Source organism: Euphorbia lathyris, chromosome 1 (assembly GCF_963576675.1).
Source record: "Euphorbia lathyris chromosome 1, ddEupLath1.1, whole genome shotgun sequence".
Classification (NCBI taxonomy): Eukaryota; Viridiplantae; Streptophyta; class Magnoliopsida; order Malpighiales; family Euphorbiaceae; genus Euphorbia; species Euphorbia lathyris.
In genome coordinates this window covers 91,636,236-91,649,770 of record NC_088910.1, presented here as the reverse complement: position 1 = coordinate 91,649,770, position 13,535 = coordinate 91,636,236, and the positions used below count along the sequence as shown (strand labels likewise).

Sequence of the window (13,535 nt, the reverse complement as noted above, 5' to 3'; positions counted from 1 at the left end):
AAATCATAGCAGTTGGTATCTACTGCGGAAGAGATTCATGACTGATGTGGTGATTTGTGCTTTCACAGTTGCACAAACTGCGGAGAGATTGAATAAAATGTAGAGTCGCATTTTGACTAATGTATCACAATTACGCTCAACTGCAAACTATAATACATAGACTTTAGCTTCGCAGTGTGAAGTAGTTGTTTGATATTGCAAAGTAGTTTTCTTTAATTGTTTCCCTTACACTTAGTTCCATTTTTTTGAAGGTTGATGCTGCTAAGACGGATTCCAATAAGAGAAAAAGAGGAGTATCTCTTGATGATAATGTTAAAGGCATCAAATTCAAGTATCCCTTCAACTTGAATACGAAGGCATTAAGTACACTGATGGTTGACATTGAGGTGATGAAGAAGGCAAAGAGCAATTTGTCAAAAGACCAAAGGTTGATTTTTAGGCAGAGTTCTTTCAGGCATTTAGCGGATATGGAGATGTGCATATTATCCACTCTCACATGCCATGGGGTAATTACTGGAGAAACTACTCCACCGAACTTAAAACATAGAGAGATATGGTTCAACATCAAATGAGTTTAACTCAAATTTGGTGATTAAGAGTTCGGTTTGATCACTGAGTTGAGATTTGGTGATCACCATAATTATTGGGGTTATAATGACCCCAAATATCTTCTTCATATACCGTTTCTTTGGGGTCAAAAAACAGATTCGAGCTAATATCATCTAAACCATAGTTGGATGTGAGGTTGAAATCCGTGATCTTTTCTTTGCCTGACCGATGAGTGTCAACTTTAATGGTGAGATCACAACTTGATTGAATAACATTCTCCTTCTTCAAAACTCGTGGTAGTTGTGCATCTATTGTTCATGGTTCAAAAATAACATATAGTGGGATAACATCACTTGGATTCATTCGGTAATACTTTATGAAGTACTCAATATCACTTGAATCAACAATCACAACTATTATTCCAGGCACTTTGTTTGTAGTTTTTGGGCTTACATATGTCAAATGAGATGAATTAACACGTGCAGAAGTGTAGGCTCTCTTTTGTAAAATATCGAAGTTGATTTTTATTGAAAGCCGAAGCAACTTCGATTCACCACCCTCGTATTTCATGGGTTTTCCCTCTGTTTCCCGTTGACCGTTCCATATGATCACACACAAGAAATGATCGATTGACATAATTCTAATATTGAGAAACAAACACATTGTCAAAATAATATTCAAGAAACAAGCTCAAAAGAAATGTGCTTCGCAGTTCTAATAACTGCGGAACATGGTATACAACTGCGAAAGTCGCAGTCCTTCGTAGTTATGTGAACTACGAACCCTATTCTCTAAGATAATAGCTTCACAGTTCATGATTCTGAGAAGCAAAATCGTAAACTGCGAAGTGATCGGGTACGATAAATACTCCAAATATCATTCCATATGCAAACTAGCTTAAGCTACACAAAACTAACATATACAAAAGAATTTATGTATGTAAAATCAACAAAATACTTACACGAAGAGCTTGAATTTTGGATTGATGTATGAATTGAAGTTGGATGGCAAAAGATGAGAAGAAGAAAAAAATAAATGGCTAAGTTGGTATTTTGAAAAAGTCTAATTTAAAAGTATCTAGTTTTGTAAGGGATGGTGTAATGAGTCTAAATATGTAAATGAGCCACTTAATTGGACCATTTTTATAATTTACCCTTAGAAATATAAACTATAATCTCCTATTTATCATTTTTTAATATAAATTTAGACTTAACAATAATTCTAAATAATATGTAAACTATGATAAATAGGATAGGAAAAGAATTGGTGACCGGAAGAAGAATCTAGGGGTGCAAACTGTAACCCCTAATAGTACTCTCGTCTGGGGGAAGCACCCGTTAGAGCAGTGGTTCCCGTATTTTCATAAAAGGACATATATATAGTTTATGTTGAATAAATCCACTTAGGGTTTATAAGAGCCCTGTATGAATTAAGGGTCAAAAAGATTCCTCAAGTTGTTAGCTAGGATCAATTTAACATAAGTTTGGTATCAATTCAATTTTCAAATTGGTAAATTTGACAAATTGATCTGAATACAATCAATTTTAATATAAATATAAGTTAAAAAATTCATAAGTTAATATCAATTCCATAGAACAGAGATCATTTTCTTTGTTTTCACGATTGAAATCGTTTAAAAAATAGTCAACAGATTATGAAAAAGTTGACTAATTAACTCAGAAACTAAAAAACCTTCCCAAATTCGCTCTTAGAATTTTCATATGCAAATCGAGATGTCGGGATTCCTCGAGCCTCTCTTGTATGTCCATTCTAACTTGGTATAAATTTTTTCTTATAAGGGTTGGGAAAATTCATGTTGATATTAACTCTATAAAAATTAGTTGGCTTTCTTTTGAATCCAAAAGACTAATTGGTATTTTGACTTATGAATAAATGCATTAATCTATGGGATACTATTATACTTAAACAAGAACAAAATTAAGCATGCATTATCTAATGTCTTAAAACCCAATAAAGTTGGTCCAATATGTCTCACAATTTGGAATTTGGGACCATTTTCCATAATAAATACATCATATTAAAAGGTTGGAATTCAAACAAGACAAGCTGTTCTAAACAAGAAGACAAAGGAGGTGTAGAAAAAACCATATATTAAGCCCTGAAAGCACATGTAGCAGCTTTAATTTGTTTAGTTGAACAACTGAACTATACCCAACATTACAACCAAATCCAATTTAAATTAATTATTAAACTTGTATAAGAAAAGCAATGATTGGTCACTCACTCTCTCACTGGAACCCACTCCAGCTCTCAGATTAGAGAGGAGTGATGGACTAATGAATAGTAAAAGCAAAAAAAAAAAAAAAAAGGTTGGAAATGAATGGTCCATGAAAGGCTTTGGCATTAGAACCACCACCCACCACAACCTCTACCATCACCACCACATCTGTATGTATCTGGTTAGTTTGTTAAAGACTGCTTTTCTGAAAAGTAGAGATTCCCTGTTTATGTAAAATGCTAATTTTCAAGTGTAAACGGTAAATAGGAACTCCCTAACTCTCACTTTTAAAGTGAAAAGGCAAATAGGAGTATGAAAAGGAGCAACCAAACATATCCTTTTCCTAATTGGCAATCTCTTAGTTTAAAAAAACCAGATTAGCCTCTTAAACTCGATTAAAATGATATATTGATTATGTAAATTTGTTTAATCTAACCTATTTTCTCTTTGAACTCGTCTATAGTAAGTTATTATAGTCTCTAAACTTACTTAAACTATTCAATTTGTCCAACTCCTCGCTTGCTGTGATGCATGATATTAGAGAGTTAATCATGTCGCTTTTTAAACAAGTCTAGAACCCTAATTAAACACTCAATAAATTCAAACAGTGAATCAGAAACCAAATATTAATCATTTCTAAGTTTATATATGATTATCCATATATATATATAATTAAAGAGGTAGCAAGTTAGGAGTAGGAAGGAGTCATTGTCATCACATTTTCACATATTTACTAGCTCATTTTTCTCTTTTATAAACCTAGCTACCTCTTTCTCTCCTTATATAAATACTTTTGTTATTCTTCAATTCATAAGCTAAGTAGCTGCATAATTAAATTATGTGTTCCTCTAAAACTAGGCTGCACCAAAATGGTAACACTATTAATGGGAGGGCTGTCCTTGAACCAAAATCCAATCAAGTTCCAACCTTGGAAAGAAGAAATTCACTCAAAAAGAACAATCCAAAACCCCCTATCATCAATAATATGATTATCAACCCATCTTTGTCTTCTCCTCCTATTTCTCCCAAACTCAAATCTCCAAGGCCATTACCAGTCAAGCCCATTAAACCCAGTGCTGATCAAAACATTCTAACCAAATCTTCTTCTTCATTGATAGTTGAAGCTCCTGGTAGCATAGCTGCTGCAAGGAGAGAGCAAGTTTCCATTATGCAAGAACAAAGGAAATTCAAAATTGCTCATTATGGAAGGCTCAAGTCTGGTAATAATGATAATCATAAGACTGTACCTCTTGATACAAATAATACTAGTGAAGAAAAAAGATGTAGCTTCATCACTCCAACTTCAGGTATTTTATGTTATATAATATAATTTGTTTTTATGCAAATTTATTAGCTTTATTTATTTATTAATTGTGGGTTTGGTTGGTTTGGTTTTGCAGATCCCATATATATTGCTTACCATGATGAAGAATGGGGAGTTCCTGTCCACAATGATATGTAAGTTTGTCCTTTTTTCAATATCAGAAAACTCATGATTTTGATTTACAATTAATAATAACTTTCTTGTTATATATGTAGGCTATTGTTTGAATTGCTAGTACTCACAGGAGCACAAGTAGGATCAGATTGGACCTCTGTCCTGAAAAAAAGGCCTGCATTGAGGTTTGTCAAACTGAAATTATACTATATTGTTATTCAATTCTTATCTTGGAAATTAATTAAATTTGAATCAACATTACAGGGAGGCCTTTTCAGGATTTGATGCTGAAGTTGTAGCCAAACTCAGTGAAAAGAAGATAATATCAATTAGTGCTGAGTATGGAATAGATATAAGCCAAGTTCGAGGAGTTGTCGACAACTCTAATAGAATTCTGCAGGTACCTTTTATTTTGTTCATCATTTTATCAGTATCTAATTCATAAGAAGACAAAGCATAAACCCTTTTTAGTATACAATAATGAAATTGAACTCATCTAATAAATGAGGTAGATATGAAACACCTATATTAGCTGCATGTAATTAAATACATCTAATAAATTCTCACATTATAATAATTATATGGACCCAATAACTTGAATCCTTATATGTATAGTATTCAAGGCATAATTAGGATGAGTTTCATGTAAGTTTGGATGATGCAGGTGAAGAAAGAATATGGGTCATTTTCGAAGTACGTTTGGGGATTTGTGAATAACAAGGCAATGAGAAAGGAATACAAGTGGAGCAAAAAGATACCAGTAAAGACATCAAAATCAGAAAGCATAAGCAAAGACATGGTTAAGAGAGGTTTTAGATATGTTGGTCCAACTGTTATTTATTCCTTCATGCAAGCTGCTGGCCTCACTAATGACCACTTGACCACATGCCCTAGGCATCTTCAATGTCTTTAACTACATACCTATTCTTTTCATTATTATTCATTTCTACTAATTAGATCATCAATAAACCATTACTATTGCATTCATTATAGCTATAGTTTGACTAACACAAGGGGAAAAGTTAAAAGAAAAAAAGAAAGTTATGATCTGTTAGAGTTTTAATGGCCAGAAAAGTTGGAGATGGGTCATTTATTGGGGATAAAAGAAAAACAAAATTTCTCAACTTTGCGCAATAAATTACATCGTATCTCTTGTTAGCCTCTTAAACTTGTTTAAAGTGGTCAATAATTTATTTAGGCTGATTTATTAATCTTAAACTCCCACAAAGTGATATACATTTTAATTTATTTAAATCTACTGTTTTGACACATGAATTTAGAGTATTTTCATACACCAATCTGTTTTTTTTTTTTTGGAAAAAAGGAAAGAAAAAGTAAGTGGGAGCATAATGGGTGAGAGAGCATAGCATAGCATGTGCAAGTTATAATGTGTATCTGAACTTGGTGACCACCACTCACTCAACTCAATTATATGCTTCCTTTCTTTTAAGTTTGACATATTCCTCCTTACGTATTCAAGCTTCATAATATGTACAGTTGCAATCTTGATCCTTCATTTTCAGCCTTAATTACAAGGATGCACTTTGTATTTCAATCTCTTTTCTAACTCAATTTAGGCTCTGTTCTTTATTACTTAATTTCAGTAACAATCAGTTCAGTTCAGTAGTAATCAGTTCAGTTCAGTATTCAGTTTCAGTATTCAGTTTCAGTATTCAATAATTTATCATTATTTATTATAATTATTATATATTATTATTATTTATATATAATTTATTATTATTATCATTATTTATTTATAATTTCAGCAATTTATTATAATTTATTATATATTAATTTATCTATTTTCATTATGATTATATTTATATATAATTTATGCTTTGTCATTATATATATTATCATTATTTATTATAATTATAATTATTTGGTGCAACTTATTTGCAAATTTTGCGAAAAGTAAATAAATATTATATTAATACGTTTACATTACAATGCTCTAAAAAATTAACTGGCTCAACTACCTTAATATCTCAAATAGTGCAATTTTATCCTTAATATTAGAAGCCAATAGCAATTTTACCCTTAACATTGATAAATTGAGTCAAGATTTTGTATTCATATGAAAATTCATATTTAGACGTTAGGAGTAAAATAACCCCGGACCCAAAACGTTAAAGGTATTTTTGTACCTTAATACTTAATTGTAATAAAAAGTTAAGAGTGTGTATTCATATAAAAATTTGTATTTAATTTCATAGGCTTTAAATTATATATAAATTTGTGTTTGTATGTAATTTATATTTTTAATTTAAATTAGACTCATTTTTATTTAATGTCATAGGATTTTATCGAGCCTAGATTTTATTTGATATTTAATTTAGTTTAATCTTTAATAATATGTTTATTTATTATTGATATTATTTTTTTTGACAGAAATATTATTATTATTATTATTATAAGCTTATTAATGTCCAATATTATCATTAAATTATTTTAAAGTCTAATATCATCATTATTGTTACGTTCGGTATCATTCAGTTAAGTTCAGTAGCATTCAGTTAAATTCAGTTCAGTTCAGTATTCAGTATCATTCAGTTCAGTTCAGTTCAGTTCAGTAGCATTCAGTTCAGTTCAGTTCAGTTTTTTTCAGTAATAAAGAACAGAGCCTTACTTGTAGGGAATATCAACTTATATGAATTCTAAACTTTGATTTTTTGGTTACTAATAATTGTACTACTTTTTTAATTGATACCAACTGTTCACATTTTATCGTACAATCAATGGAGAGTAATACTATATTCCCAATCCCACTCTTTATTATATATATCTGTTTGACCAAATGACACTTTTTAATTTGTTATTCAAAAGTTTCATATACATCAAAATTCTATGGAATCTCTAATTTTGTCCTAATAGATAACCGGCAATAATTTGATAGTATTTTCTTCAAAACATTTTTCAAGAATTAAACAATCAATTTACGTTTTACCTCAATTGCACATCTCAATCCAATTGTTTAACTGAAGTAAACAACAGAATAATCTTGTGAGGCAATAAGAAAACGTCACTTTTTTTATTGTTTTCTAGATAAGAATCAAATTTTCCTCCATAATAAAAACTTTATGGCGACGACATTTCCTTGAGAGAGAGGAGCAAGACAGAGTGAGTAGAGCAATTGACTGAAAAGGGGCATGAAATGGAGCATTAGAGAGGTGAAGAAGTGTTCGGGAATGAGAAGAAGCATGTGATTTGGCAGTCGGCCAAGTCACATGAAGAGTTGGAGGCAATATCTCAAACTCCACTTGACTCGCCGAGTTATCCTTTGACTCACCGAGTCACTTGTTGTGGGAACTGTTTTTCACTCGTTTTTGTTGTAATTTGGACGTTTTAATCCTTGTTTTATTGTCTTTTTTTTTGTCATGGTTTTGAGGTAATTGACTTGTCAGGGTTAGATGAGGTATAAATTTATCTCTTTGTAATGAATAGCCAACTTTATTATATTAATCAAACTTTTAAATTTCTTCCATTGAGAGTTAGGCTTCGTACTTAAGAATTCAGAATTTTACAGTTCCTTCAAATCTAGTTTGTAAATATCTTTGTTGGTTTAAGGTCAAAATGATGCAAAGAGGATTGACAGGAAGAAATTGTTAAAAGTTTCGACCCTAAACCAACAAAGATAATTTTCAAACTTAACTTGAAGGAGTTCAAAACTCTCAATTTGATAAAAATATGAACAATAACACTTATATGGTATGGTTGATGGGGGGTTATATATGGCTGCATCTTTCCATGGCAGACTTTTTGGGGGGGTGGGGGGGGGGGGGGGGGGGGGGGGGGGGGTGGGGGTTGATCTTCCTATAGGAATCCTTCCAATTTCTCTCACTCTATAGGAGGCAGAGAGCGACCAAGAGAGATAATTTTGACATTTTTTTATAATTTCGTTGTTTCTCTCTAGGCGTTTCCCCTTGTCTCTTCCGATCGGTATTCTGGCAACATATTCCTATTATGAGGACAACTGTGTACATTATGCTTCTTGGTAGAGCATGCGATAAAGCTTTATCTTTTCCCAACCTAATAGCTTCCTCGACAACATCCAACTTTTCTTGTAATTTAACCATTGATGTCGCATTCACATTAATGCCCTCTTGCACGGTCCTAACTTTGTAGATGAGATGTTTGGTTACACGGTCAATAAAGGCCCCACTAGAAGGTTCGAGCGAATCTAAGCATTCCTCAATACGTTTATCAAGGTCATGAGAGATTTGGAGGAGCCCCAATGCATCACTCCTAGCGTCCTTTGGTGTTCTAGGTTCCTGGATATATCGTGAAGATAATGAGACTATTAAGTTTTCTTGACGAGTCACGATTATTTGTTTGTCAATCCATGCTCAGCACACGAATTTGATATGAGTGAATTCGGGTGATAGTGCTTCGACAATTGAATAATAATTGCAATAGATGTGTGTATTTTTTTGGTTCACACATCTTGAAGGTTATTTATTCCAATACAGTCTGATCTGAAAGTCTCAGTAGTGTTCACATGGATCCTGAATAACTTAATGAATTTAGTCATCCACAGGTATATATAGGCTCATTAAATCTAAGTTTTAGAATGGTTTGAATATTCATCATATGATTCTAATAAGTCTATATCTAATGATCAATGAATAAATTCATTTGGTCATTCAAAGTCAATGTGAACACTACTGCTGAAAGTTCTTGAAAGTCCTTCTTGCTCCACATGTCTTTGATATCTTGAAATGAGTACACGTGTATTTTTAGATTATTTATGCCAGATATAATATATATAATGCCAATTTATAGTGCTTAACAATGCGCTTTTAACATTTCAAAAAAAATAATGGGCTTTTAAAAAAAATTAGTTACTTTTTTAGCAAATTTACAAATTCAAATTTCACTCGTTTTCAAAAAATATTTGACTAAATTGAAAATAAAATTACATTTCAAAACATTTTAATATAGAAATTCAGTTATTAATGCAGGCAAAACATAAGAGTTTAATGCGTATTGGCAAATTAAAATAAATAATGTGAGCCAATTTAGAGCCATATCCAACTCTACTTTCCAACATTGAGATTCCCTATCTGAACTCCAAATTGGTGTATAGTTTTATTTTGGTGATCCATTATTTGTATGCTTTTGAGCATAAAAATATGAATGACATTACTTATGGAAATGCCTTTAACTATCTGTAAAGTAAGTAATAAAGGAATCCAAAGCAAGCAACTCTCATTTTTCAAAATCTACATTACTTAACCTGTCTAGATCCCCTCTATCATTGTAGGAAAATTTCCAGAAATATATATCAAATTATGAGAAATTTATTACTAATTTTATTACTCTTTATAACTAGCTAATGATTAGGATTGAAGGATATTTTTATTTATATATGTAAAACATTTTTGTAGAAATATAGATATACCTCCTAATATAAAAATTGGTATAATTTAACATGTCAATTTTTAACCCAATAATTACAGAGCAATTTTGAGTCTAGGTAGCGTGTTTTGTGGGTATCTGTACTACCTAGTTTTAATAGGACTGTCCCAACTATGGTGGCGTTTGGTTCCTATTTTTCAAGTTCATGTTTGTCTTTTCACTTTAAAATGGAGAGTTTTAGGTGTTGGGTTAGAGAGTTTATGTGAAAAGTATCATTTTATAAAAACAGAATCTCTTTTTCCAACAGCAAACAACAAATAGTAGGTAAAACAAACGGGTCTTTATATATAAAAAAAAAGTTTGTGACAACAATGAGATTTAAAAAAAAATATAATTTTAATGGTATGAAAAGAGAATGAGAATATCCTTAGAATACATGCTACTTGCCATGTATGTAGATAAAAAAAAAGTGTTGATGAATACGGATAAAAAAAATTGGAAGGAAAAATGAAGAGTATAAAGATGAACGGTTTATTTTAAGTGTTTTTTAGTTTTTTTTTAGTTTTTTTTTTTTTTTTTTTTTTTTGCTAATTTTAGTTATTAAAGAATTTTAAGTGTTTGAATTTTGAATTTATTTATTAAATTTGTGAAATATTTATTTTCTGCATGTTTCAGTTAAATTTGTAATTAAATTTATTTATTTGTTGATTATTAATGAGTATAATTACTCTGGTATCTAGAAATTAAATTAACAAAAATGAGATTCATGATGTACAGGTTAGGGTAACGAGATGTGACAAGTAATTCTAATAATAATCAGGTAACCATATAGTACAGCTTCGATTCTTCACCAAATTCATCAATCGATCTTCTTATTAATTGAGTTTTTCTTTTTCGAGTTGCAGTTTTCTATTTGAGGAGGAAGACGGAAGATTATCTTCATTTTTCCTCTTTACACCCTTCTGTTTTTTTAGTTTTTTTCTTTTCTTTGTTCTATAATTTTTTTTTTGTTCTATAAGTTTATTTTAGTTGGATTTCATATATTTTATCAGATCTTTTAATTTGATTGAATTGTATCCGTTGTTTATTATATTTTCATTTGTAACATTTTCTGATTTAGCAGAAGCATAAATGATAGATCTTATATGTAGATAACTAGATCTACGTGGTTGCAAAACAAATGATTCAGATCTGAAGATTCAGAAGAGTTTAAATGATAAATATTGGATTACAGATGCTTCTCTGTGAATTTGGAATTTAAAGAAGTATATGTTTTATCTGTTTGTGTCATGGTTGTCAAAACTGGACCGGTCAAAGAACCGAAAAAGACAAAGGGTCAAGAGTTTGAGATTTAATCGGGGTCCAACCGGGGTTTAACCGGTATTAAAAAATCATGTGAAAATTATAATTTTATTCATATTTAATCTTATAATATATTATAATATTAACTATATTTATAAAAGTTATATTAATAACATTTATTTAATATTTTTTTTTGAACCAAGTAACATTTATTTAATATCAAAACATGATATCAAATTAATAAATTTAATATGACAAATAAATATAAATATTAAAAAATATATTTTAAAAATTAATAGTGATTATTTTTATTAATAACTAACATGTAAATATGTTAATAGAATATGTATTTTATAATAAAACTTCAATCTTAATTTATTAGATTTTTAAAATTTATTTATATATATTTAAAATTTAAATACTAATTAAACTTTATTAATATTGAGAAAATAAAATCATTTTTTAATGATCTAAATAAAAAAATAATACTAAAATTTTATTTTAGCATCGAGTTTGACCAGTCTAAAATTCCTCAAGGGGGCACAATTTTAGCATTTCTTATGTTATTTATTTGTGTATATGTTGATGGGCAAAATTCAAAAATTCAAGAACAGAGAATGAACAGGGAAAAAAGAAGAAAATGTAAGGACAGAATGAGTAAGTTATAAAACAGTATTGGGCCACCACTTATTGGATTTTTGTTCATCGTCTGGGTTCAATCCCTTCAGGAGTTTGGACATGTTGGATGGACTATCACAAGATAGGCTTATATTGGCTCACCACTAATTGGACTTTTGTTCTAGCCCTTCATATTCCAACACTAATTATTATTACTTTTTTTTTTTTTTTAGAAATGTTTAAATGGAGGAGGGTAACTCTAGGGAGACCGTTATCACAATGACTTACGAAAAGGCTTTACATGTCATTTTATCAATGGAAACTCCAACAATGGCAGCACAAATTGAACTCAAATGGAATCTCACATGAATCACTTTCTTATCGTTAAGTTGTAACACCCTGATACAATGTTATGTAGATATTTTTCGTTTTGGTCCAATTCCAACACATTGGACCTCACGGCTTTAAAACGCGTCTGCATGTATTGGATTCGCATCTTACTAATAAGCCCTCAATCACTCCCTCTCCATTTCCGATGTGGAATTCAGTTCATTCCTTCCCCATCGTCATTCCTTAAGACCGCTCTTTGCTCAGACCTTTTACCCCAGCGCTACCCACTCCGGACCAGATCGTTACATAAGTCCTCGTAAGCCAACACATAGTCATTAAGTTCATTCATTTACGGTATTTAAGAATAAAATAGATTTAGAAAAAACCATAACAAATTGCACAATTATAATTAAGTGCATCAAATTTGAATTATAATTAAGTGCATTTTGCAAGATATGGAGTTCTGGTGTTGCATTCAAATGATACACGCGTTTTCAATATGTATATTTCAATGAAAATAACAATTAAATATATCAAAAGGCCTCACATTTTTCTTTTATTGGAGTCTTACAAATACTCAACACTATTAGTAGTTTTTTTTTTTTTTTTTTGCTAAATATGATAAAAATTTATAAAAAAAAACAAGAGATGGATCTAAAGATGTCTTCTCTAGTAAAACCTTTTGCTAGTAATTCCGTACGTCTTTATATTTTACAATCAAACGAGGTTTCATTTAGAGTAATGGAAAAAATATTATAAAATTATATATCAGTTTGAAAATCTTATTTATAGTTGTCAAAAGGATCATCGTGATCTATTCAAAATATTAATTTTTATCTTTAGATCTACCATTTGGAAATATTTATTCATTGAACTATTTAGAATTACTTATTATTATTTATTATTTAGTAATATTTGTCATGTGACCTATTAAAACTGATAAAAATTACAATTAGTAATTTACCATCTATATTGTTCAAGATCAAGGTTGTAAAAGATCATAAACGTTAGTTGGACGCATAAGGCTCTTGAGCAATACTCAGATTTATATTTTCTTATTTGTTAATTGGAGGAATTAATGGACCGAATAGGCTTTGGTCCAAACTCAATCCATTAAGTCCACTCATAACTTTATGAGATTGTTTGGTTCATGGAATAGAGAGGGAATATAATAGCTATTCCATAGAAGGCACCATAAGGCTTAATATTTTCCCAACCTCCTCAAATTGTTTCTATATTGCAACTGATCCCCCGAACTTAGATTTGTGACAACTAACCCTCTCAACTTTATTATTTGGAGCAAATAACGCTTCAAATAGGTTAAAATTTATGATTTCAGGAGTTTTTTTACCCTTTAGTTAATTTATCAGTAGATTAGTTAGATTTAAAACCGATATTTTAGAAATCTTTTATTTCTGATGTAATATTATATTGAATGTTATTTTGGATTTAGGTGTTATTTGTTCCAAAATAAGCAACTTATTAGTTATTTATTCAAATTGAGTAATTTAAGAGGTTATTTGTTTCAAATAAGTAAGTTGAGGGAATTAGTTGTAACAAGTCTAAATTTGGAGGACCAGTTACAGTATCGACAACTTAGAGGGACTAGGAAGATATTAAGCCTAATCAATAATAATAAGTGGTAGGAAAAATGAAAGAAACTCCCCGCTTTAGTTGTTGACGAATGGCGATGGCTTACAG

The 13,535-nt window shown here is 30.4% G+C and overlaps 1 protein-coding gene across 1 annotated transcript; it reads left to right on the top strand.

Moving 5' to 3' along the window:
- The first annotated feature begins 3,531 nt into the window (after window positions 1–3,531).
- Window positions 3,532–5,781, top strand: LOC136206658 (uncharacterized). Its single transcript, XM_065997807.1, has 5 exons — window positions 3,532–4,095; window positions 4,189–4,246; window positions 4,328–4,411; window positions 4,491–4,626; window positions 4,891–5,781. The coding sequence occupies exons 1-5, from the start codon at window positions 3,627–3,629 to the stop codon at window positions 5,137–5,139; spliced, it is 996 nt and encodes a 331-aa protein (XP_065853879.1). The 5' UTR covers window positions 3,532–3,626; the 3' UTR covers window positions 5,140–5,781.
- Window positions 5,782–13,535: the final 7,754 nt, after the last annotated feature.